We start from the raw sequence: 27,621 nt of genomic DNA, 5'->3' as shown, positions 1-27,621 counted from the left end.
TGTAGCTATATTTATAAAAATTGAAGTATCTCCTTGAGAAAGGAAAGATCTTGAAGACAGGTAAATATATCAAATTGCAGGCTGGGTGCAGTGGCTCACGCCTGTAATTCCAACACTTTGGGAGGCCGAGGTGGGTGGATCACTTGACGTTAGGAGTTTGAGACCAGCCTGGCCAATATGGTGAAACCCTGTCTCTACTAAAAATATAAAAATTAGCCAGGTGTGGTGGTGGGTGCCTGTAATCCCAGCTACTCGGGAGGCTGAGGCAGAAAAATCACTTGAACCCAGGAGACAGAGGTTGCAGTGACCCGAGATCACGCCACTGCCCTCTGGCCTGGGTGACAGCAAGCCTCTGTCTCCAAAAAAAAAAAAAAAAAGTCTAATTGCCGAAATCTGCAATCTGCATATAATATAATCCCACTTACGAGTTTTACAGTGTCCATGCTGTGTACCTGTGTGTTCAAACTCAGCCTATTAATCAAGTATTAATTACACTATTGTAATGTTCTCATATCCACCTCCTGTTCCTTTTGTAGTGAGCTCCAGTGTTGCGGGTATCCACTTAAAACACCAGGCGATGCCCATCATCTCCACAGGAGGAGTTTGTCTTGCCGGTAAATCATGTTTCACAGTGAAAGTGATCTCATGGTACTCATGTAGTTTTCTTTTTGAATTTATTTATATGAGGCACAGTAGGTACATATTTATAAAATACCTGAGATATTTTGATAGAGGCATACAAACAATGCATAATAATTACATCAGGGTAAATGTATTCCTCACCTCAAACATCATTTCTTCGAGTTACAAAGCTTATGATTATACTGTTTTATGTTTAAATGTACACTAAATTAATGTTGACTGTAGTCACCCTGTTGTGCTATCAAGTAGTAGATCTTACTCATTTTATCTAACTATATATTTGTTTTACCCATTAACCGTCCTCACTTACCCCCAACCCCCACTACCCTTCCCAACCTCTGGTAACCTTCATTCAATTCTCTGTGTTCATGAGTTTCATTGTTTTAATTTTTCGCTCCCACAGATGAGTGAGAAGTCTTTCTGTGCCTGGCTTATTTCCCTTGTGACATAATGACCTCTCGTTCCTTCATAGTTGTTGCAAATGCAGTATCTCATTCTTTTCTATGGTTGAATAGTGCTCTATTGTGTGTATGTATGTGCGTGTGTGTGTATTGTGTGTGTGTGTGTGTATATATATATATATATATATATAATCTTCTTTATCTGTTTGCCTGTTGATGGTCACATAGCTGGCTTCCAAATCTTGGCTATTGTGAATAGTGCTGCAGTAAACTTGGAAGTACCAATTATCTCTTGCACATACTGATTTCCATTCTTTTGGATAAATACCCAAATGCTCTCTTTAACATCTTTCCACACTGGATCCATCATATAATTGTGCATAATAGCAGCTGGAACTGACAGATATATAGAAATAATGCTGCTTTTCTCAAACTGCTGAGCCACCTCTTCACAATACTTGGCTATAGCATCTGCCTCTCCTGATGGGGTACAGGAGCAAAGACTGTTAAAGGCGGATTGCTGGATCATACGGCAGTTTTTTTAGTTTTTTGAGGAAGCTCCATGCTGTTCTCCATAGCGGTTTTACTAATCTACATTCCCAACAACAGTGTATGAGGGTTCCCTCTTCTCTGTATCCTTGCCAGCGTTTGTTGTTGCTTGTCTTTGTATCAGAGCCCTTTCTAGTGGGGTGAGATGTTATCTCATTGTAGTTTTGATTTGCATTTCCTTGATGATCAATGATGTTGAGCACCTTTCTGTATACCTATTTGCCATTTGTATGCCACTGTGTGCCTGTTTGCCATTTCTTCTTTTGAGAAATGTCTATTGAGATATTTTGCCCATTTTAAAATCAGATTATTAGATTTTTTTTCCTATTGAGTGGTTTGATCTCCTTATATATTCTGGTTATTAATCTCTTGTCAGATGGATAGTTTGCAAATATTTTCTCCCATTCTGTGGGTTATCTCCTGACTTTGTTGGTTGTCTCCTTTGCTGTGTAGAAGCTTTTGAGTTTGACATGATCCTATTTGTCTATTTTTGCTCTGGTTGCTTGTGCTTCAGGGGTATTACTCAAGAAGTCTTTGCTCAGACCAATGTTCTGAAGTTTCCCAAATGTTCTCTTTCAGTAGATTCATAGTTTGACATCTTAGATTTAGGTCTGTGATGCATTTGATTTTTGTGTGTGATGAGAGACAGGGGTCTAGTTTCATCTTCTAAACATGGATATCCAGTTTTCACAGCCCCATTAATTGAAAACACTGTCTTGTCACCCATGTATGTTCTTGGTATTTTTGTTGAGGTGAGTTCCCTGTAGATGTATGAATTTATTTCTGGCCTCTCTATTCTGTTGTACTGGTCCATGTGTCTTTTTTTATGCCAGTTACCATGTTGCTTTGGTTACCCATAGCTCTGTAGTATAATTTTAAGTCAGGTTATGTAATTCCTTCAGTTTTGTTCTGCTCAGAATGACTTTGGCTGTTCTGAAGGTTTTCTGATTCCATCAGAAAATTTTAGGATTATTATTTCTATTTCTGTGAAGATATCATTGGTATGTTGATAGGGACTTCATTGACTGTGGATTGCTTTGGGTAGGATGGACATTTTAACAATATGGATTCTTGCAATCTATGAAAATGGAGTATCTTCAATTTTGTCTCCTATTCCATTTCTTGAATCAATGTTTTATAGTTCTCACTGTAGAGGTCTTTCACTTCTTAGGTGAAGTGTATTCCTACATATCTTATTTTGTTTGAGCTATTGTAAATGACAATAGTTTGTGATTTCTTTTTCAGATTGTTCAATGTTGGTATATACAAAGGTTACTGATTTTGTATGTTTATTTTTTTATCCTGCAACTTTACTGAATTTATCAGTTCTTAGGGGGAGTGTTTAGGTTTTCCAAATATAAAATTATATCATCTTCAAACACGGGTAATTTTACTTTTTCTTTTCCAAATAGATCCCCTTTGTTTCTTTCTCTTGTCTGAATGCTCTAGCTAGGACTTCTTGTATTTTTCATCATGTTTAGTTTAATAGTGTAAATCATAGAACCCAAAGAAAGTACCACTAGTGATGCATAAAGTGCTTCCAAGAAGGAGAGAAATAACATTATAAGAAAAAGCTGATTTGCTTGATATGTACCACAGTTTGAGATCTGTATCTTTGCCTGCATTTTCAGACAGATGATTCATCTCAGAAACACATGAAGTAAACTTACGGTATTGATAAATTCAGTGCAGTACTGTAAATATACTTTATATCTTCCTTATAATTTTCTTAACATTTCCTTTTCTCTAGCTTACTTTTGTAAGGGTAACAGTAAGCAGTCTATCATGAAAAGTATTTGATTTTTAATCTAAGTAAAATGTATGTATTATGAAAGTATTTGTGACTGGGGTATAACGAACTAATAAAATCTATTACACATAGGAAATATGTAGGAGAAGAGCTTTTGGAAGAAAAGAAAATAATAACATTAGTAGTTTCTTAGTTCAAGTCATGTAAAACTCTACATTTTACATAGCGTTAATGAAAGATAAGATTCCTCCAATAAAGGCTTCTCCCTTTATCTGATACTGAGTTATCCTACAAGGCCTGTCTGATGATGCTATTGTCATTTACTAATTTTATAAAGCCTATCTATGAGGTTTTTGTCACAGAAACGGTATGGAAAACTGTCTCTCAAACTATTCCTAAACCTGTTAGGAAAATATGTCTTTATACCTAAAATCTGTGAAGGTATTGGATATCATATCATCATCACCACAAAGTATCTACTATTTCAGTATAGCAATATTAATTGTATTTTTATCAGATTAATCCAAACCACATAACACATATATGTTCTCTATTATCTAAACTTAAAATAAGGAATTTTATTTATGGAGTTTTTTTAATTTAAGCAATTCTCAAGTTCGATCTAGCCTCTGAAATTTTTATATGAAAGACTTAATAAATGATGTATCATTCTCAAAATAATGTCTTTTGTTTAACTTAAACATTACAAATAATATTTTACATATTACAGATGCAGCAGGAGTTGCAAGACAGTACAACTACAGAGATACAAAAAGGTATGTTACCAATGTTTATTAATTTAATTAAATTCATTGATTTCTGAAATAAACTATAAATAGTAAATGGCATCCCTTTCTATTGTTTGGTTTATAGATAATATGTTAAATATTTTTCATACATACCACTAATGAAAGATGTGAAAGCATTAACATTTATAATGAAAAGTATACTTAACCTGTCGTTAATTCATCATGTTCCATAGCTTCAGAGAAATCTCAAGAAGTCTGTGTATCTTTTTTCCTCTGGCTCTACATTTTCTTCACTTCTGCCATCCCTATGGACCTGCCAGCCAGCAGACTGAAACTGTTCTCAGAAAACAAAGGAATCATCGACTTCCTGGGTTTATGGTGGTGATTTAAGGCCAAGAGACAGACTCCAGGCTCATCTAGTAACACTCAGGCTACTCCAGTTCAAAGGCAGCCACATGACAGGTGACATTTTAAATCTCCAGTCATTTACTTTGTCATTGGTTTACTTTTGCCCCCAGGAAAGGTTCCAGATTCCTAGCATGGAGTAAAAACATCCAAATCAGTTTGGCTCCTGTCAAGTTATTCAGCCTCATCTCTCATCACTTGCCATACTCTGCCCCTTCGCTCTAGCATCTCGCCAAAGTTGGCTACGCAGAACACAGGGAACTTCCTCAGCTCCAGCTCTCTGTATGTGTTCTTCCCGCCATCAGAAAAATAAACTAATCTCTAAGAAGAGATTCAGGTCTCCTAATTTTTTATCGTCTCCTATCTTGCTCGTTCTTTTATCTCCCTTTTATATTCTTCAAATTGTTTAACTTCCCACCATATTTCTTTTCATATGACTTCTGAGATTTACTATTACTTTCTCCAACTTCTTTTTAAGCTTCTGAAATTTTTCATGTTTCTTCTGCATTGTTTTCATAGATAATGACTCTTGGTGAAGAATTTGATTTTAGAAAAGTGAGCAGTATGGTGGTTTTAAAATACATCTACTAATTGGTTGACATATTTCTCCCTTGAATTTCCCTCTGTTGAATATGAGCTGGCCTTAGTAACTAGCTTCTGGTGAATATAATACAATGGAATTATATTATATTATATATAGAAGTTATATATATAATTATATATAATATTATATATATTATATATAGAAGTGCGGTGTCACTTCTAAAGATTAGGCTAGAAAATGTAATACAGCTTCCAGCTTACTTTCTCTCTTTATAGAAGCTTGTCCTTAGAATACAGCCACCATATATCCTGAGGAAGCCCAAGCCACATGGTGAATCCTTATGTAGCTATTCCAGCTGACAGTCCCAGCTAAAGTCTCAGCCAAAAGCCAGCTTCAGCTGCCACAAATGTGAGTAAAAAAACCCTTAGATAATTCTAGTCCTCAGCTTCAAGTGACCATAGCTATTGCCAAGGGAAGAGAAATGAGCTGGCCCCATGGAGCCTTGCCTAGAACTGCAGGTTCAGAACAAAGTAAGTGTTGTTTTGAGACACTGAATTTTGAGGTGGCTTATTATAAGGCAATAGATAACAGATACAAATACTAAATACGGGTTGCTTCCATGAAAAAAATCAATAATAATAAGTACTGAAACAAGTAGGATAGCTTTGTGCCAGCAGGTAGTCAGAGGCTGAAAAAAAGAACCTGGAGAAGAACAAGAATGAAATCCAAAGAGCTTCAAAGAGACTGTAAGTAGACGCTTGGTGGCCCTTGAGCAGAAACCTTACATGCCATATGGAAAGTAGGTGATACACTTAAAGTGCTGAAAGAAAAAGGCTGTGAGCCTAGAATATAATACCCAGCAAAGCTACTCTTCAAAAAGGAATGGGAAATAAAGTTTTCTCAGACAAGCAAGAACCAAGGGAATTCACGTGTAGGCCAGCCCTGGAAGAAATGAGGGTCCTAAATCTGAAAAACGAAGAGACAATATCTACCATTATGAAAATACACAAAAGTCTAAAACTGACTGGTAGAACAGATACACAATTGAAAAAGAGACAAGAATCCAATGTTACCACTACAGAAAACCATTAACTCATATAGATAAACAATATAAAGTGAGAAAGGACCAAAAGATACACAAAACAAACATTAAACAATTAACAAAGTGACAGGAGTAACTCTTTAGCCATCAATACAACATTGAGTGTAAATGGCTTAAATTCTCCAATTAAAAGATACAGCCTGGACGAGTGAATCAAAAAACAAGACCCAAGAAACTCACTTCACCTGAGTGCCAACAGAAAACTCACTTCACCTGTAAAGACACACACACAGACACACACAAAGTTAAGGGATGGAAAAAATATTCAATACAAATTGAAACCTTTTGAAAGCATGCAGTAGTAACTGTACCTACACCAGGCAAAATGGACTTTAAGTCATAAAAACATAAAAAGAGACAAAGAAGATCATTATATAATGAAAAAGCGATCCATTCAGCATGAGGATATAACAATTATAAATATAAATACACCCAACACTTGAGCACCCAGATCAATAAAGAAAATGTCATTATAGCTAAAGAGAAAGGCATACCCTAATGCAATAGTCACTGGATCCTTCAACAGCCCATGTTTAGAAGGGAACAGCACATCTAAAGAGAAGATTAACAAAGAAACATCAGACATAACCTGCTCTATAGACCAAATGAACCTAAGAGAAATACACAGAACATTTCTTCAAACAACTGCAGAATACACATCCTTCTTATGAGCACATAGGACATTCTCTATGATGGACCATATGTTAGGCCATAGTAAAGTGCTCTATAAATTTTAAAACCTCAACATCATATAGAGTATCTTCTCTGACCACAAGAGAATTATAGGTATCAATAACAAGAGAAACTTTAGAAACTATACAGTTACATGGAAATTAAACATGCTCATGAATGAATACTGGGTCAATGGAGAAATAAAGAAGAAAATAAAAAAATGTCTTCAATGAAAGCAAATAAAAATGAAACACAAAATACCAAAATCTATGGCATACAGCAAGAGTAGTGTTAAGAGGAAAATTTATATCAACAAACACCTATATCAAAAAGCTAGAAAGGCTTCAAATAAACACAGATCACCTGAGGTCAGGAGTTCGAGACCAGCCTGACCAACATGGAGAAACCCTGTCTCTACTAAAAATACAAAATTAGCCGGGTGTGGTGGCACATGACTGTAATGCCAGCTACTTGGGAGGCTGAGGCAGGACAATCACTTGAACATGGGAGGCGGACGTTGCAGTGAGCCGAGATCATGCCATTGTACTCCAGCCTGAGCAACAGGAACGAAACACTGTCTCAAAAAAAAAGAACAAAGTGAAGTCAAAATTTGTAGAAGGAAAGACATAGTAAACATAAGAGCAGCACTCAATGAAATAGAGGCAAACAAAAAATACAAAGGCTGAACAGTTTTTCAAAAGATAAAGAAAACTGGTAAACTGCTACTTATACTAAACATACTAAACAAGAAAAACAGAGAAGAGATCCAAGTAAATAAAACCATAAACAAAACAGGAGATTTTGCAACTGATACCACAGAAGTAGAAATGATTATTAGGGACATTTATGAAAAACTATATGACAACCAATTGGAAAACCTAGAGGAAACTGATAAATTCCTCGACACATGTAACTTACAGGATTTCACAAGGAAAATCTAGAAGAACTGGACAGAGCAGTAACAGGTAACAAGCTTGAACCAGTAATAAGTTCACAAGAAAGTCCCAAACCAATATCTTTACCACCAAATTCTAATTATTTACATTAAAACTAATACCAATTCTTCTCAAACTATTCCAAAAAAAAAAAAAAAAAAGGAAAAAAGAAAACTACAGGCCAATATCCCTGGTGAACATAGATGCAAAAACCCTCCACAAAATACTAGCAAACCGAATCCAATAGCACAAAAAAATTAATACACCACGATAAGTTGGGACTTACTTCTTCCTGGGATATAAGGATGGCTCAATATATTCAAATTAATACATCTGCTAAATCTCATTTACAGAATAAAGGGGAAAACACACAGAAGTATCTCAACAAATGCAGAAAAGCATGTGATAAGATTCAACATACTTTCATGAGAAAAACTCTCACAAATCAGGCATACAAGGAACATCCCTCAACATAATAAAGGTCACGTATGACAAAGCCACAACGTACATCATACTGAATAGGGAAAAGCTGAAAGCCTTTCTTCTAAGAACTGGAACAAGACAAGGATACCCACTTTCATCATTCGTATGCAACACAGTACTAGAAGTCCTAGCCAGAGCAAGTGGGCGAGAGAAAGAAATAAAGGGCATCCACATTGGGAAAAAAGTCAAATGGTCCCTCTTCGTAGATGACCTCATCTTACAGAAAAATAAACCTAAAGACTCTATCAAAAGAGATTTAAAACAGATACACAGATTAGCAAAGTTGCAGGATACTAAATCAGCATACAAAAATCAAGTGTTTCTATACACCAATAATGAACTAGCCAACAACTATCAAGAAAGCACTCCCACTTAAAATAGCAACAAAAGATCAAATATCTAGTAATAAATTTAACCAAGGAGGAGAAAGACCTCTACAGGGAACACTAAACATTACTAATAAAAGGAATTGGAAAAGATACAAACAAATGGACAGACATCCCATGGCCATGAATTGGAAGAAATCATATTGTTAAAATAACCATACAACCCAAAGCAATCTACAGATTAAATGCAACCCTTATCAGAATAATGTTGTTTTTCTCAGAAATGGAAAAAACAATCCTAAAATTTGTATGGAACCTAAAAATGATTCCGAATAGCCAAACCGCTCCTGAGCAAAAAGAAAGAAGCTGAAGAAATCACATTACCTGACTTCGAAATATATTAGGAGGCCACATACTCAAAACAGCAGTGTTGATATGCAAACAGATACATCAGTGAAACAGAACTGAAAACTGAGAAATAAATCCACGTATTTACAGCCAACTGATTTTCAACAAAGGCGCCAAGAAGATACACTTGGGAAAGAACACTGTTTTCAATAAATGGTGCTGGGAAAACTGGATATCCAGAATAATGAAACTGGGTTCTTACCTCTCACCATATATAAAATGCACTCTGAATGGGTGCATTCAACATTATAAAATTACTAGAAGAAAACTCAGGATAAATGCTTCAGAACATTGGTCTAGGCAATGATTTTATGGCTAAGACTTCAAAAGCATAGGCAAAACTTCCCAAATAGACCACTGAGACTATAGTGAAAACCCTGCAAACAAAGGAAACAACCAACGGAGTGAAGAGGCAATCTGAAGAACAGGTGTAAGTATTTTCAAATGAGTCATCTAACAAGGGACTAACATCCAGAATATACAAGAATCTCAAACAGCAACAAAAAACAAATAATCTAATTAAAGATTAAATCAAAGATCTGAAGGACATTTGTCAAAAGAACATGCACAGATGGCTAACAAATGGATGAAAAAATATTCAGCATCACTAATTGTCAGGGAAATGCAAATCAAAACCACTATGAGATACCATCTCACATGTGTCAGAATAGCTATCATTGAAAAGTAAAAAAATAACAGGTTCTGGTGAGGCTACAGAAAAAAAGGGAATGCTTACACACTACTTGTGAGAATATAAGTTTAGCCACAATGAAAACCAGTCTGGTGATTTCTCGTAGAACTTAGAACTACCATTTGACCCAGCAATCTCATTACTAGGTATATACCCAAAAGAAAATAAATTGTTCTACCATAAAGACACATGTATGTTCCTCGCAGCACTATTCACAGTAGCAAAGACAGAAAATCAATCTAAATGCCCATCAATGGCAGAGTGGATAAAGAAAATGTGGTACCATGAAACCCTTTGCAGCCATTACGAACAATGAGATAATGCTCTTCACAGCAACATGGATGGAGATGGAGGCCATTATTCTCAGTGAACTAACACAGGAGAAGAAAACCAAACATCGCATGTTCTCACCTCTAAGTGGGAGCTAAACACTGAGTACACATGGTCAAAAAGAAAGGAACAACAGACACTGGGGCCTACTTGAGGCTGGAGGCTGAGATGAGGGTAAGGATTGAAAACCTACCTATTAAATTCTATGCTTATTACCTAGGTGACAAAATAATCTGTACATCACATCCCTCAGCACAGAATTTATCTGTAGAACCAACCTGCACATATACCACTGAAAGGAAAATAAGAGATAAAAGATTATATTTTAAAAAGAGGCCCCAGGAGGCTAGCTCCCCAGGTATATTTTATCCAGGTGGTCTTCACGGCTGTCTGTAGGTTTGTGTAGATTTGGCTACAAATGGCCAGAGCAGGCTTACTCAAGAATGGGTAGACATCAGCATCTGTGCCCATTTTTCTGACCCTAAAGGCCCCAGTAACCCTCAGTACAGATCTCCATGGCCTGGCTGTCCTACCTTCCCAGCATCAAGTTCTGTCTCCCACACGTGCAATGTCCCCAACATACCCCGAGGACTCAGACCAAGCCTTGCTGCCTCTCCACTATCTGCCCCACCATTGGTGTCCAATAGAAAACCACCTCTCCTGACTTACAGGTTCAGGATAGGTGGACAGCTTTCCCACCAAGGAATGTTAGCCCTTTGGCTTGGTCTGTTTGAAACTGCTGGCCTGCTCTTTGCCAGGGGAATGTGGTCACATAGAACTTGCCAGGAAGAACTCCAGCGGCCTTTCGTTCTCACTTCAGTTACAGGAGGGGACCCAAAGCCTGGCCAGAAAGCTTGCAGAGCTCCAGACCTCAGGCCAGATGTTTGGCCTGTGGCCTCAGGGCTCTTTGTATCTCTAAGACTTTCATGTGCACAACACACATCCGTCGTGCTGAAGCCACCCCACCACACAAGGTGGGCACTGGTTTTCACAATGGGATCGTCCATCCACCTGGACAGGCAGTGTCCCAACAGTCCGCTTTAGACATGGGGTATTAAAGTTTTGTAATTAGTATACAACTATAGTCTTAATTATTTCGGTTAATTACCACCTTTATTTAAAATAACTAAGTCTTGTTTTCTTCAGACACAGAGAAAACTCAAGACAGGAATCTAAGGCCTGCCTAGATGATATTTACAAGTACACACTTTAGATTACGTTATTGATGTTAAGATAACAAAACAAGTGCATATTAAAAATCAGCCAAAACCTTTGGACACTCTGCTGATATGTAAATCATTTGATAATGTATAAGAATAGGAAAAAATTGATGTAGCAGAAGCAGCCATCATCCCCCTAAGAACATAACTCCACTGACCTGGGAACCACACCCCCATCTGCCACAGTGGCTGCAGCAAGCACCATCCAAGGAGAGTCTGAGCTCAGACCCAACTAACTGTGCCCTCGCCTGATGGTTTTTCTCTACCCGTCCCAATAGCCAAAGATAAATGACATAAACTCTTGGGAGCTCCATGGCCCCACCCATCACCTGAGAAACCAGAGTACTTATCCTGGCCAATCCAGGGCAAGTTTACATCTCCCTTCTCCTGCCGCAGTTGGTGCTCTCTTGCAAGTGCCACCTGCCGGCTGAAGGCCAACCAACTCAAGCTATTACAGCAACTCCTCCCAGAAAAATCCTGCTCCAAAGAAGCTAACCAGAGGTGTGTCCACAAGGCAGCTTCACTCTTAGCATAACCAGCATTCAAGAAAGCCAGTGCACTAAACAAAACTACAACCAAGGACTCCCACAGAGTCCACTTCACTCCCCTGCCACCTCCACTGAAGCAGGTGCTGGTATTCACGGGTGGGAGACGCAAAGACAAATCACATCACAGGACTGTTAGCAGACATCCCCAGTACCACCCTGGTAGGCTGGTAGCACTGCTGGGTAGCTAGACCCAGAAAGGCAATAACAATCACTGAAGTCTGGCTCTCAAGAAGCTCCATCCCTAGAAAAAGGAGGAGAATACCACATCAAGGGATCACCTCGTGGGGAAAAAAAATCTGAACAACCGCCCTTGAGTTCCAGATCATTTCACTGAAACAGTCTACCCAAATAAAAAGAAATCAGAAAAGTAATTCTAGTAATATGACAAATCAAGTTTCTGTAACACCCCAAAAAGATCACACTAGCTCTCTAGCAATGGACACAAACCAAGACAAAATCTTTGAATTGCCTGAAAAAGAATTCAGAAAGTTAATTATTAAGCTACTAAAGGAGGCACCAGAGAAAGGTGAAAACCAACTTAAATTTTAAAAATAAGCTCTGAGGGGAAAAATGGCAGATGGGAAGCAGGACAGAGAGAGCAGTGTGTGGAGACTTGCATCAAGAATTTTTGCTCCAGAACTACTGCAGGAAGAATTCACAAAAGTCAAGAAAATCCACGGACCTTCTGAAGAAGTGGATTGCTCCCGCAGGTCCTGCAGGACCCGGGAAACAGCCCAAATACTGTGAATGCCCAAGCTGTGAAAGTGAGAAAGGGGGAGCATCTGCCCCTGAATGCATACCCTCACTGGGAAACCTGAAGGTCTAGATCATAGGAGAAGGATCCGATCTTACCTGAAGCTGAGTCAGTTTAGAGATCTGAGCAAAACACGTGTAGAGGAAGCAGCAGAAAAAGCCCTGTGGGCTCTCTGGGTCCCCCAGGAAGCTATTTCATACCTGTCTCACAGGAGTCCTAGGGGAGAGCTGCCAGTGGTACTGGGAAAAGACCACAGTGAGAGGGAAACCTCCAGCCGAATGTTGTAACAATTCCAACTGAATGTGAAGTCTCCTGGCCAAAACTTGGGGGAGGGCATGAATCCTGTGTGCAGACTCAACAGGTGGGGAAGCACGAAAGCCCTGCTTGCTTTTGCACCTGGGAGGCTGGAAGCCTGGGGCAAGTTCTCAGCCTTGCTCACCCCCTGCCTGGAAACAGACTTAGAGCTGTTGGTGGGGGTGCACAGTGGGAGTGAGACCGGCCTTTTGGGTTGTGTGGGAGCTGGGTGAGGCCTGTGACTGAGAGCTTTCCCCAACTTCCCTGATAACCTGCATGACACAGCAGAGGCAACCACAGTCCTCCTAGGTACATGTCCTTTGTCTTCATCTCCCAGAGCAGTTGCAGCAATACCTGCCCAAGGAGAGTCTGAGCCCAGACCTGCCTAGCCCTGCCCCGACCAGATGGTCCTTCCCTACCCACCCTGGTAGCTGAAGACAAAGGACATGTACTTGTGAGTTCTAGGGCCCCACCCAGTGTCTATTCTTACACTATCACAACTGTTGCTCTCTTGAAAACGTCACCTGGCAAGAGGCCAACCAGGACAAAAATAGTGCATTAAACAACCAAAACTAAGGACCCTCACAGAATCCATTTTTCTCTCCTGCCACCTTCACCAGAGCAGGTGCTGGTGGTATCCATGGCTGAGAGACCTGCAGACGGTCCACATCACAGGACTCTGTGCAGGCACCCCCCAGTATCAGCGTGGAACCTGGCAGCCCTGTTGGGTGGCTAGATCCAGAAGAGAGATAACCATCACTACAACTCGGCTCTCAGGAAGCCACATCCCTAGGAAAAAAAGGAGAGTACTACATCACAGGAATAGCCTGTGGGACAAAAGAATCTGAACAGCAGCCTTGAGCCCTAGATCTTCCCTCTGACATAGCCTACCCAAATGAGAAGGAAACAGATAAACAATTCTGGTAATATGACAAAATGAAGTTCTTTAACACCTCCAAAAAATCACACTAGTTCAACAGCAATGGATCCAAACCAAAAAGAAATCCCTGATTTACCTGAAAAACAATTCAGAAGTTCAGTTATTCAGCTAATTAAGGAGGCACCAGAAAAAGGTGAAGTCCAATTTAAGGATATCCAAAAAATACAAGAAACGAGGGGAGATATCTTCAGTGAAATAGATAGCATAAATAAAAAAACAATCACAGCTTCAGGAAATAAAGGATGTACTTCGAGAAATGAAAAATGTTCTGAAAACTCTCAGCAATAGAATCAAGCAGAAGAATTTCAGAGCTCAAAGACAAAGTTATTGAATTAACCCAATCCAACAAAGACAATGAAAAAAGAATAAGAAAAAATGATCAAAGCCTCCAAGAAGTTTGGGATTATGTTAAGTAACCAAACCTAAGAATGATTGGCATTCCTGAGGAAGAACAGAAATCTACAAGTTTGGAAAACATATTTTGGGAAATAATCAAGGAACACTTCCCCAGCCTTGCTAGAGGCCTACACATTCAAATAAAATAATCTAAAAGGACATCTGGGAAATTCATCACAAAAAGATCATCACCTAGGCACATTGTTATCAGGTTATCTAAAGTCAAGATGAAGTTAATAATCCTAAGAGCTGTGAGGCAAAAGCGCCAGGTAACCTATAAAGAATATATCAGATTAACAGATTTCTCAGCAGAAACCCTACAAGCTAGAAGTCATTGGGGCCCTATCTTCACCTTCCTTAAACAAAACAGTTACCAGCCAAAAATTTTGTATAAGGTGGACCAGATGGCTATTACCTTGCCATGTCTAAGTTGGATCAGATGGCTCTCACTTTGTAGCTTCATAAATGAAGGAAAGATACAGTCTTTTTCAGACAAACAAATGCTGGGAAAATTTGCCACTACCAAGCCAGCACTACAAGAACTGCAAAAGGAGCTCTAAATCTTGAAACAAATCCTGAAAATACATAAAAACAGAAACTCTTTAAAGCATAAATCTCCCAGGACGACCATAGACATGGCAAAGCAAGAGCCATCTGCTTGACCTTAGACATGGCAAGGCAAGAGCCATCTGCTTGACCTTAGACATGGCAAGGCAATAGCCCATTGTCTGAGTTCAACCAGATGGCTCTCGCCTTGCCATGTCTAAGGCTGACCAGATGGCTCTCACCTTGCCATGGCTAAGGTCAACCAGATGGCTTCTGTGTGCCTATGTCTAAGGTCAATCAGATGGCTCTTGCCTTGTTCTGTGTAAGGTCAACTAGACGGCTCTCACTTTTCCACGTCTCACAGGACCTATAAAAATATAACACTGAAAAAAAAACCATGGTATACAGGCAACAAATAGCATGATGAATGGAATAGTACCTCACATCTCAATATTAACGCTGAATGTTAATGGTCTAAATGCTCTGCTTAAAAGATATAGAATTGTAGAATGGATAAGAATTCACCAACCATCTGCCTGCTGCCTTCAAGAAACTCACCTAACACATAAGGACTCATATAACTTACCATAAAGGGGTGGAAAAAAACATTCCATACAAATGGACACCAAAAGTAACCAGGAGTATCTATTCTTACATCAGACAGAAAAAACTTGAAAGCAACAGCAGTTAAAAAAGATGAAGAGCCAGCACGCCCAAGATGGCCAAATAGGAACAGCTCCAGCCTCCAGCTCCCAGCGTGAGTGACACAGAAGATGGGTGATTTCTGCATTTTCAACTGAGGTACCGGGTTCATCTCACTGGGGCATGTTGTGTCGGACAGTTGGTGCTGGTCCGCGGGTGCAGCCCGACCAGCGAGAACTGAAGCAGGGCAAGGCATCGCCTCACCTGGGAAGCGCAAGGGGGAAGGGAATTCCTTTTCCTAGCCAAAGGAAATTGAGACACACACACCTGGAAAATCGGGTAACTCCCACCCTAATACTGTGCTTTACCAAGGGTCTTAGCAAACGGCACATCAGGAGATTATATCCCACACCTGGCCCAGAGGGTCCCACGCCCACGGAGCCTCCCTCATTGCTAGCACAGGAGTCTGAGATCTAACTGCAAGGCAGCAGCGAGGCTGGGAGTGGGGTGCCCACCATTGCTGAGGCTTAAGTAGGTAAACAAAGCCACCGGGAAGCTCGAATTGGGTGGAGCCCACCACAGCTCAAGGCAGCCAGCTTGCCTCTGTAGACTCCTCCTCTGGGGACAGGGCATAGCTGAACAAAAAGCAGCAGAAACCTCCTCGGCAAACTTAAATGCCCCTGTCTGATAGCTTTGAAGAAAGCAGTGGACCTCCCAGCATGGATTGAGATCTGAGAAGGGACAGACTGCCTGCTCAAGTGGGTCGCTGACCCCTGAGTAGCCTAACTGGGAGACATCCCCCACTAGGTGCAGACCGACACCTCAAACCTCACACGACGGGGTACACCCCTGAGACGAAGCTTCCAGAGCAAGAATCAGACAGCAACACTCGCTGTTCAGCAATATTCTATCTTCTGCAGCCTCGGCTGCTGATACCCAGGCAAACAGGGTCTGGAGTGGACCTCAAGCAAACTCCAACAGACCTACAGCTGAAGGTCCTGACTGTTAGAAGGAAAACCAACAAACAGAAAGGACACCCACACCAAAACCCCATCAGTATGTCACCATCCTCAAAGACCAAAGGCAGATAAAACCACAAAGATGGGGAAAAAGCAGTGCAGAAAAGCTGGAAATTCAAACAATCAGAGCACATGTTTTGAACATGTATTGGGCCCTTCTATGTACGAACTCTGTGATCCCATCATTGCTGTTCATTTCTTCCAGCAGAGGAATGACACACTTCTCCCTTTAATTGCCAAATTATCTCCAATTCTGAAGTGGAATATAATTTAATATGATTTTACTGTAATTCAGAGTCATTCTCTGCCAGGTACTGCTGGGCTAGGATAAAATGAGATCTGAATTACATTAAAATAATTAATTTTTCTAAGAGAAGAGGTGACAGAATGTTTTCAGTGGGTGTGTAATTTAGATAACCTAGATGCAATAAGCTGAATAAAAGCATTTAATCCAGCACGTTCATATTTTAACTTGATCATCAGCAATAGGAGTTTGAAACCCTTTGCGCTGCAGGTCCTGCACAACTGAATTCAGTTCCTTGTGCACAGCAGTGTTCGCTAGAGGTGCCTGGAGGTCTGAAGGTGTGCCCTTTTATAGGCAGGAATTCCACCAGGATGGGTATAGCTTGTTGTTTTAAAAGGCTTGGGACTGGATACGATTGCCCAAGGAGACAGCGTAGACAGCGAGGAGGGCTGAGCATGAATGGGATGAGCCACCGGCACAAAAACGGCAGGTAGGAAGGCAGTAAAGAAACGAGCAGGGCCCAAACCAGCAGACTGTGGCATGCCATGATGGAGACTGAAGACAAGCAAAACCACAGGCGACTGTAGTTTTGTTCCCTGTTGAAGGAGAGACACTCTATTACGGAAGACCTGGACTTCAGTTCGGCTTAGGTTCCTTAGCAAAGGACAAAATGGGGAGAGAAGACAGGGAAGCGGGGAAGAAAAACTCACTCACTATGTGAGCCAAACATCGCATGCAGTTGTACCAACCAACTAAACATGGACAAAGACAAAGAACTGTGGTTTCCGCTGCTCTCAAACCACTACTGAGATCACCAAGTTTTAAGCTTATTTCAAGATTATTTATAGGTGATTCCCTAATTGGGAAAGTCATTTTTGAATCTCTTCTCTTCTAAAATAGATCCAGAAAAATTAACAAACTTTATTCCAGTAAGAAAGTTTGGGATGTGCTGCTTCAGCCCCTGTCCTAAGGAAATTATCAAGCCTGGAGGGTGGGGTGCTATCAACTGCCTGCGCCCATGTTACCTTCTGACATCCAGAAGCTTCCTTGTGCCAGATGGAGCCACCAACGTGGGGAGGAGAGTACAAAGAGCAGAGGATCGACAGAAACCACACCTGCAGGGAGCAAACACCGTCACACCCCACTGCTATCCATGCAAACGCATTTACCTAGTTACTCTTACCATCTCCCTCAGTGTGTTGAATCTATCCTGGGGTTAGACAAGCTGCCAGACTTATCTGCTATGTTTAATAAAAACAATTTTGGCTTTCAATGGTAAAGGAAGAATCAGGGCTATTAAAATACTCAAGAGTGAGAAAGGTGAAAAAAGACGTAGATTGTGTTTGGCCTGTCTTCTCCCCACCGTAAGGGGTTGCCACTCAGCTAGAGGCCTCCTGGTTCGTGTGGGCCAGCCCTCAACACCTCAGTGACCAAACTAAATATAACCCTCACTAGGGCTTCCTGTACTTGGCAAGACCCAGGGGTAGACCTGGGCTACACCTGGGCTACCAAACAAAACCTTGTGTTCTTAGAGCATGGTAACAATTTCTTTTTCAAGAGCTGTATTCCGCAGCAGTAGCATTTTTATTTTCACCTACCTGCAGCCATTACTGCATTGACCTCTGGAAATGTCACATCAGCTGCTCTCGAGACAAAATACCATTTGCTATTTTTTTTTCTCTAGGCCCTGTCCCTGTGATGTTAAGCGGTGGATGGAGTTGGCGGGATTTGCCTGTGGCTTGCGGCAAACTCAGTGGATTGTATCAAATCCAGAGTTCAAGCTCTTTCCATGTCTGGAAAACAGGTAGGATTTATCAGAACCTTTATAAATGTTGTGAAAAATGAAGGTGAGTAAACACCTGTGTTTCCAGCATCTAGTATACATCTTAAAATCTGAGATAAGAACTTCTCTGTTTTGATTGTAAAAAGAAAGAGAACAGTAACACAGAAACTTCGTGTCCCAAATAGAGCATAGACACCTTATCTGTTACTCATAGTAATCCTCCCTTAAATTTGCGTAACATGTAAAGTTCTACAAGGTACTTATACCTCCCTTATCTAATTCAATCTTCATAACCACCCTGGGCAATACTAATACTATAAACCAGTCTCCAGCCTCAAGGTTGGTGCTCTTGCCACTGCCCAGGTGAAGCTGCAGAGCTGCGGCCCCCTCTCTCCATGGTTGCCTCTGTCTGGCCGTCTCAGGCCTCAGCTCTGCCCCATCTGCATCCTAAGAGTTAACCAAGCACGGAATTGGGGGGTGTTACCTGAGCATCAGTCAGTTTCGCCAGGAGACCTGGTACTTGTCTTTGTTTCTGTTGGTCTCTTTAGGGAAAGCTGGGGATGCGTCCTTCCAGGACTTGCTGGTTTTAGCGCTCTTGTCTGGCTTTGCCTGTGTAAATATACCTGTGCTATGCAGCTGCGCGGGTGTCCCCAGAAGAGGGACTGCTGCAGTCTTTGATTGCCCTTTTGTCTTCTAGGAATAATGGCCTTATATTCTGGAGTGACACCTACTATGATTCGAGCATTCCCTGCCAGTGGAGCACTCTTTTTGGCCTGCGAGTATAGCAGGAAGTCGATGATGAGCCAGTTGGATGCATACTGAAGTGTCCTGGAGGGCCTGAGCCAAGCACAGGTGTTTGAGGACTACGGTTCATCTCAGGGTTTCTTGGAGTACAAGACCAGCGTGAAGTTGTTCTGATTTCTTGGGAATTTTGCTTTTCTGTCTTCCCTTATACCCTACATCTTAAATTTTATGGAAGAACCTCTATTTTGCATCATATCATTTCTGCCCATAATTGTACTGAAATAGAGAAGTCACTGCTCTTTCCCTTGGTAAAATGGAGAGTGGTCAGCAGCCTTCTGCACCTAATTCAAAAGGCTGAGTATAGCTCTCTCAGGGCCTTTACATAAACCTCTACTTGCATATGCAATTTGGACAGTTATGTGTTGAGGGAAACACAGTTTGGTTCCATGTTTGTTTCAGATATTACCGGAAAAACCCAGAGGTGATCATTTCCTCATGAAGATGCTTGTAAATGGTTGCTTAACCCATTCTAGATGTAGGATCTGCTTAACGTGTGTACTATTCTAAGTGGTTGATTTTTTTTTTTTTTTTTTTTTAGTATGGAGTCTTGCTCTCTTGCCCAGGCTGGAGTGCAGTGGTGCAATCTCGGCTCACTGCAACCTCTGCCTCCTGGGTTCAAGCAATTCTCCCGCCTCAGCGTCCCGAATAAGTGGGATTACAGGGGTGTGCTACCACACTGAGCTAATTTTTGTTTTTTAGTACAGACAGGGGTTTCACCATGTTGGTCAGGCTGGCCTCGAACTCCTGACCTCGTGATCCACCTGCCTCGGCCTCCCAAAGTGCTGGGATTACAGGCATGAGCCACCAAACCCGGCCAAATAAAACATATTTGTAACCAACAAAAATTAAGGACAAAGAAGGGCATTCCTTGTAGAATGATAAAGGCACAATTCAACCAGAAGACTTAGTCTAAATATGTGTGCACCCAACACTGGAGCACCCAAATTCATAAAACAAGCTTTTCCTGGCCTACAAAAAGATTCAGACACACAATAACAGCAGGAGACTTCAACAACCCACTGAAAGCAACTGACAGATCATTGAGGTCGAAAACTAACACACTCTGTACTTACACTTGACAGTTGACCAATTGGACCTGATAGACATCTACAGAACACTTAGCCCAACAAACATTCTCATGTGCACACAGAACATATTCTAAGATCAACCACATTGTTGGCCATAAAGCAAGCTTCAATAAATTCAAAAAGTTTGAAATCATACCAGGCACACACTCTGACCACAGTGTGACAAAAGCAGAAATCAGCAACAAGATGATTTCTCAAAACTACATAAATACATGGAAATTATATAATTTGCTCCTGAATAACTCCTGGGTGAAAATCTGAATTGCACTTAAGGAACTAGAAAAAAAGAATAAACTAACCCCAAAGCTGGCAGAAGAGAAATAACTAAAATTAGAGAAGCACTGAATGAAGTGCTTTTTGAAGTGCTGTTTTTTTTTTTAAGACAAGATACAAAAATCCACACACAAGATCAATGAAACCAATAGTTAGTTTTTGCAAAAAATAAACAAGATCGATAGCCTGATTGATAGCTAAACAAAGAAAAAAAGAGAAGAGCCAAATAAGTACAATCATAAATGAGAGATGACATTACAACCAATCCCACAGAAATACAAAAGATCCTCAGAGAATACTATAAACAACTCTATGCAAACAAATGAGATAATCTAGAGGAAACGTTTAAATTCCTGGAAACATACAATCTCCCAAGATTGAATTAGAAAGAGATTGAAACCTTAAATAGACAAATGTCGAGTTCCAAAATCAAATCATTAATAAAAAATCTACCAACCAGGAAAAGCCCTGGACCAGATGAAGCCAGAGCTGAATTCTACCAGATGTACAGAAAACTGGAACTAGTTCTATTGAAACTGTTCTGAAGAACTGAGGATGAGAGGCTCCTCCCTAACTCATTCTATGAAGCCAGTATCAGCCTAATACCAAAATCTGGCAGAGAAACACACAAAAAGAAAACTTCAGGCCAATTACTCTGATTAACATAGACACAAAAATTCTTAACAAAATAACTAGGAAACAGAATCCAGCAGCACATCAATAAGTTAATATAACCACAATCGTGAAGGCTTCAGTCCAGGGATGCAAGGCTGGTTCAACATATTCAAATCAATAAATGTGATTCACCACATAAACAGAACTAAAAGCAAAAACCATATGATCATCTCAATAGATGCAGAAACAGCTTTTGATAAAATCCAACATCGCTTCACGTTAAAAACCTCAACAGACTAGGCATCAAGGGAACATACCTCAAAATAATAAGAGCCATCTATGACAAACCCACAGCCACCAACCTACGGAATGGGCAAAAGCTGGAACCAATCCCCATGAGAAATGGAACAAGACAATGATGCCCACTCTCCCCACTCCTATTCAACATAGCACTGGAAGCCCTACCTAGAGAACTCAGGCAGGAGAAAGAATAGGCATCCAAATAGGAAAAGAAGAAGTCAAACTATCTCTCTTTGCTGATGATATGATTCTCTATCCAGAAAACCAAAGACTCACCAAAAGGCTACTAGAACTGATTAACCAGTTTAGCAAAGTTTCAGGATAAAAAATCAATGTATAAAAATCAACAGCATTTCTATACACCAATAATGTCCAGGCTGAGGGTTAAATCAAGAACAGAATCCCATTTACAGTAGCAACAAAGAAAATGAAATACCTACGAATACAGCTAACAAAGGATGTGAAAGATCTCTACAAGAGCTACAAAACACTGCGGAAAGAAATCAGAGAAAACACAATTAAATGGAAAAACATTCCATGCTCATGGATTGGAAGAATCAGTATCATTCAAATAGCCATACTGCCCAAAGCAATTGACAGATTCAGTGCTATTTCTATCAAACCACCAATGTCATTTTTCACAGACTTAGAAAAAAGTATTCTAAAATTCATGTGAAACCAAAATAGGGCCTCAATAGCCAAAGCAAATCTAAGCAAAAGGGCAAAGCCGGAGGCTTCAAACTATAAGGCTATAGTATCTGAAACAGCATGGTACTGGTACAAAAGCAGACATATAAACCAATGGAACAGAGTAGAAAACCCAGAAAGTCTTACACTTAGAACCATCTGATATTGCAAGGCTGACAGAAACAAGCAATGGGGGGAGGACTCCCTATTCAATAAATGGTGTTGGGGTAACTGGCTAGCTATATGCAGAATAATGATAACTAGACCATACCTTTCATGAGATACAAAAATTAACGGGAGATAGATGAGAGATTGAAATGTAAGACCTCAAGTGATAAAAATCCTAGAAGAAAACCTCAGAAATACCCTTCTTGACATTGGCCTTGGGAAATAATTTTTCACTAAGTCCCCAAAAGCAATTGGAATAAAAACAAAGATTGACAAGTGGGACCTAATAAAACTAAAGCGCTTTAGCACAGCAAGAGAAACGATCAACAGAGTCAACAGACAGTCTACAGAACAGGAGAGAACATTTGCAAACTATGCATCCAACAAAGGTCTAATATCCAGATTGTCAGAGAAGTGCAAATCAAAACCACAATGAGATACCTCTCGCACTAGTCAGAATGGCTGTTAATAAAAGGTAAAAAACAACAGATGCTGGCAAGGCTGCAGAGAAAAGGGAATGTTTATACATTGTTGGTGGGAGTGTACATTAGTTCAGCCACTGTGGAAAGCAGTCTGGAGATTTCTCAAAGAACTTAAAACAGAGCTACCATTTGACCCAGTAATCCCATTATTGGATATATACCCAAAGGAATAAAGACCATTCTACCAAAAGACACACACACTGATAAGTTCATTGCTGTGCTAGTCACAATAGCAAAGATATGGAATCAACCTAGGTGCCCATCAATGGTGGACTGGATAAAGAAAATGTGGTACATACGCACTGGAATTCTACACAGCCATGAACATGAGTGAAATCATGTCTTTTGTAGCAACATAGATTGGAGCTGGAGGCCATTATCCTAAGCAAATTAATGCAGGAACAGAAAACCAAATACCACATGTTCTCACTTATGAGAGACAGGTGCTCTTGGACATAAGGATGGGAACAGTAGACACTGTGGAATACTAGAGGGGGGTGGAGGGAGAGGGATGCGGGTTGAAGAACCACCTGTTGGGCACTATGCTCACTAACGAGGTGCAATATACTGATGTAACAAACTTGCACACATACCCCCTTTTGTCAAATTAAAGTTAAAACATTTAAAACATGAGTATCATTCTGATCTAAGTTTCTTGAGTTGTTCAAAGAATCATTCGTTTTGTATTATAAGAAAGCAATACCCAAAGAGGCCTTAAACAAGTTTTCCTTGAATAAACAAAAGCAGAATAGTGTGACAACTCATAATTTCCAGAAATTGTGGTGGGTCTTGGAGGTCTGGGGAAGAGAAACCTTAATGGTAATCTTATTTCAAAAAGTGAAATTCTTAAAATAAAAAAGGGCGTTTCCTTCCTTCCTGTATTTCTAGTACTGAAAAAGACAGACTTTAATCTTCACTGAGCCAGCTAAGTATTTTCCTCCCTATTCACCTAAACCCAGGACATAATCTGCCCTCTGTAGATTATTGCTGTGTGAATTCTAAAGGAAATAGTATAACCTATGTTGTGCCTACACATGTTTCTGTCATATGAATGGCAGGGTTTAATATTAACATGAAAGGAATTTGAAAGTATGTTCTATGATCTTTTCCTCAAAGGGGAGCCAAATCGGGGAGTAAAGGAAAAAGGCCTTTAGTTAGGCTGCTGCACTGGCAGTTGGAACTTTTTTTGGAATATTTAGAGGAGAAAAAAATCACCTGCAGTGAGGCCGCTCACCCGCCTAGTGGGGCTCCTGGCTCCTGGCAGGTTGCTGCCTTCCATGCCTACCATGGCTCAGGGCTCTACTCTCCTCTGTGCCACTCTGGTACTCACAGCCCTTACAGCAAGTATTTTTGTTTCCACTCAAAAATTAAAAAGCTCCTATGGCAAACTCCAGACATTTGAGCTGCTGACGTGGGTGCTCCGAGTGGTTAGTGTGCTGGTTACAAAGTTGCTATGCTGGAGAGATTTGCCCTGAACTCTCAAACCCTGTATTTTCATGAACTGCTGCTGCTTTTGGTGCTTTCTGTAGAGTGCGGGGTTTTTCAGAAATGAGTGTATCGTGTGTTAGCAGTGACACTTGTCTTACCAGTTGTTACCTTTCATTTCCTGATGAACTCACCTTGGTCTAGATTGTTGAGGGCCTTGCCAATAAAAGGAAAATCATTCAAATAAGAATAATGTCAATAAAGCCAAAATAGAACATTTTCAAGGACAATCACGGCCTGAAGATACAGTGGCAAAAAAGGTATTTTGAATAAAGTAACACCCACAGGCTGGGCGTGGTGGCTCATGCCTGTAATACCAGCACTTTGGGAGGCTGAAGCAGGCAGATTGCTTGAGTTCAGGAATTTGAGCCCAGCCTGGGCAACAATGGCAAAACCTTGTCTCTACTAAAATTACAAAAAATTAGCCGGGTGTGCTGGCATGCGCCTATGTGCTCCCAGCTACTTGGGAGGCTGAGGTGGGAGAATCACCTGAGCCTGGGAAGTTGAGGCTGCAGTGAACCAAGATCACACCACTGCACTCCAGTCTTGACAATCAGAGTGAAATGCTGTCTCAAAAAATAAAAAATACAAATAAAAAATTTGTTAAAGTAGCATCCAGCACCAAAGAGGAAATAATAATGGTTTCCTGTAGACATAAGGCTAACCAGTGTTTGTAACGAAAAGGTAACTCCCTTCAGAGTTCCCCAAGCTTAGGTGAAGCTGGTTGTGAGCGGGAGTAGTGGATTTCAAAATAATACGCCTAGATTACTCTAAGAACACGTATTTCTTTTGACTTCACTTACAATTTTATACAAAAGCAGAAGTTACCAAAGATTACTTATCCTTCATATTTACCACAATCTTCTTACCCCAACCCCTGTGTCTGTGTGTAATTAAAGGAAGCTTGTTAAGTAAGCTACCTATTGAATGTCTGGAAAGAGAGAGGGTGTGCTGGGAGTTGGGGGACTGCCTGTGTGAAACATTTCTCTCTTCCGGATTTAAAACTTAGTCTTTGTTGCCAATCTGTTAACAGTTTGTAAATGAAGGGGAAGAAAAATATATAAATTAGCTTTCTAATCAATCTGAAATTACAAATGTGAACCACAGCAGGGAATAAATACTTGACCAAAAATATGTAAGTGGGTGCTAGGCAATCACAATTTTTAAATATCTCAAGTCTTTGATATGAAAGTTCTATTTCAAAGTTCTTCAAAATGATGCTGACTGTTCCTGCATACTGTGTTCCAAATTTATGTAAATACAAGACGGAAACTGTGAAGTATGTGCCTTCAAAAAAGAAAAAAAACCTGACATTTTATCTCTATATATTTAATAGATTTATCAAGAACATATGTAAACATATATAAATACAGATATATCATCAAGGAAGATTTAGGACATATGAACATGTGGCAGGGGTTGGAAAGAACATAATTCTTTCCCAGAAGGGGAAGGGGGAACTATACTTAATCGGATCCAGCTACAACGTAATTGTAAGTCACTTCTCACCAAAAAGTACCTCCACTGCAAATTGTGGTGGATAAATTTTCCATGTTTTTTGTTTATGTGGATTATCCAATTCATTTCTTGGTAGATAAAGCCTAAGAATAGAAAAAAAAATTATTTTCTTTTTTTTTTTTTTTTTTTTTGAGACGGAGTCTCGCTCTGTCGCCCAGGCTGGAGTGCAGTGGCCGGATCTCAGCTCACTGCAAGCTCCGCCTCCCGGGTTCACGCCATTCTCCTGCCTCAGCCTCCCGAGTAGCTGGGACTACAGGCGCCCGCCACCTCGCCCGGCTAGTTTTTTGTATTTTTAGTAGAGACGGGGTTTCACCGTGTTAACCAGGATGGTCTCGATCTCCTGACCTCGTGATCCGCCCGTCTCGGCCTCCCAAAGTGCTGGGATTACAGCCTTGCGCCACCGCGCCCGGCCTAATTATTACATTTTCTATCGGGGCTAACGGAAAAGCCATGCAGTTGGGTACCCACGTTAGAGCTGGAACAAAAAAAGAACCTCAGCATGAATAGAACCAGAGCCCCTTTTCTGTGTCTCAGTTGGCTCCTTCCACCTTTTTAGTGAGACTTAAAAATACTTTATTTATTTATTTATTTATTTATTATTATTTTTTTTGAGACGGAGTCTCGCTCTGTCGCCCAGGCTGGAGTGCAGTGGCGCGATCTCGGCTCACTGCAAGCTCCGCCTCCCGGGTTCACGCCATTCTCCTGCCTCAGCCTCCCGAGTAGCTGGGACTACAGGCGCCCACAACCGCGCCCGGCTAATTTTTTTTTTGTATTTTTAGTAGAGACGGGGTTTCACCGTGGTCTCGATCTCCTGACCTTGTGATCCGCCCGCCTCGGCCTCCCAAAGTGCTGGGATTACAGGCGTGAGCCACCGCGCCCGGCTAAAAATACTTTAATCTTCAGCAACACATGAGTAACACATGCTGACTCTCTTACCATTGCTTTATATGGAATTAATGGCATCCAAGTTTAATTAAATATCTACATTTCTAAATGTGACAGAAATCAGTCAGGATAGACATGAATGAAAACCCAGTAATAAACTACTGTATCTCTTTTATGTGTGAGGTTTGCAATTTTTTTGAATTTTTACACTCAGACCTTGGAAATGACCTTGAGCAGTGGGATATAACTCCCACATGCTGAGAGTTCCAATAATGGAACACTAGGCATAAATTGGTTAACCCATTTATGCCTAGCATTCTAAATGATAGAAGTTAGTGTTTTTGGCTAAACAACAATCTCATAAGTAACAAAAACAGGTTTACCAAGTAGTATGTGAATTTAAATGTTACAGAAATCTTTAGAAATTTATATAAAAGTAAGAATAAAAGTTATCTAGCTTATCACTTCTCCAAAATGAACATTGTGTTTTAAAGGAAAAAAAAACTATCCTTTAGCAAGAACCCCTTTTGAGGAGCAGCATCAAATGAAGCTCCACCCAGCTCTCACTTTGAGGGACTTTGCTCATGTCAGAAGAAAAAGCTTATTGTTTGTATGCATCCAAAAAAAAAAAAACACTTGTAAAAAATTTCCATCAAATCCAAAGTTCACTGTATCAAAATCCATGAATGTTTTGCATTGCAAGTGTGGAGGCCAGAGGTTTAATTTACTGTTGCCTTGCTGGACTTAAGGAGTTACTAGATGCAGTGCACATTTGAAGAAAAGATTAGCACTCGATGTAACAATAACTATCAATTCATGCCACATATAATCATAGCCACTTTTCAATGCTGACCTAACTAAGTCAAAAAATTTTTGTCCTTTTGTATTGAAGAGTATGGTTGACACACAAAAAAAATCTCAATTTTTCACCATCACAAAACAA

General features: G+C 40.3%; 1 protein-coding gene and 2 long non-coding RNA genes across 3 annotated transcripts in view; 2 read left to right on the top strand and 1 right to left on the bottom strand.

The window, feature by feature from the left end:
• The first annotated feature begins 479 nt into the window (after nt 1-479).
• On the top strand, nt 480-4,553 carry LOC114673515 (uncharacterized). Its single transcript, XR_013407634.1, has 3 exons — nt 480-614; nt 4,073-4,118; nt 4,325-4,553. It is a non-coding gene; the product is annotated as an uncharacterized LOC114673515 (long non-coding RNA).
• Nucleotides 4,554-18,272: 13,719 nt separating this feature from the next.
• Nucleotides 18,273-19,806, top strand: LOC144336135 (uncharacterized). The gene is made up of 2 exons (XR_013407635.1): nt 18,273-18,394; nt 19,071-19,806. It is a non-coding gene; the product is annotated as an uncharacterized LOC144336135 (long non-coding RNA).
• A 5,782-nt stretch (nt 19,807-25,588) lies between these two features.
• TPTE2 (transmembrane phosphoinositide 3-phosphatase and tensin homolog 2) overlaps nt 25,589-27,621 on the bottom strand; it is an 87,926-nt gene continuing 85,893 nt past the window's right edge. The window contains exon 23 of the mRNA XM_077973768.1: nt 25,589-25,876. Coding sequence (XP_077829894.1) covers nt 25,774-25,876 — 103 coding nt within the window. The 3' untranslated portion in view covers nt 25,589-25,773. The remainder of the gene's footprint in view (nt 25,877-27,621) is intronic.

Source organism: Macaca mulatta, chromosome 17 (genome assembly GCF_049350105.2).
Source record: "Macaca mulatta isolate MMU2019108-1 chromosome 17, T2T-MMU8v2.0, whole genome shotgun sequence".
Classification (NCBI taxonomy): domain Eukaryota; kingdom Metazoa; phylum Chordata; class Mammalia; order Primates; family Cercopithecidae; genus Macaca; species Macaca mulatta.
Note: the sequence above shows the minus strand (reverse complement) of the source record. Positions and strands in the feature narration are given on the sequence as shown.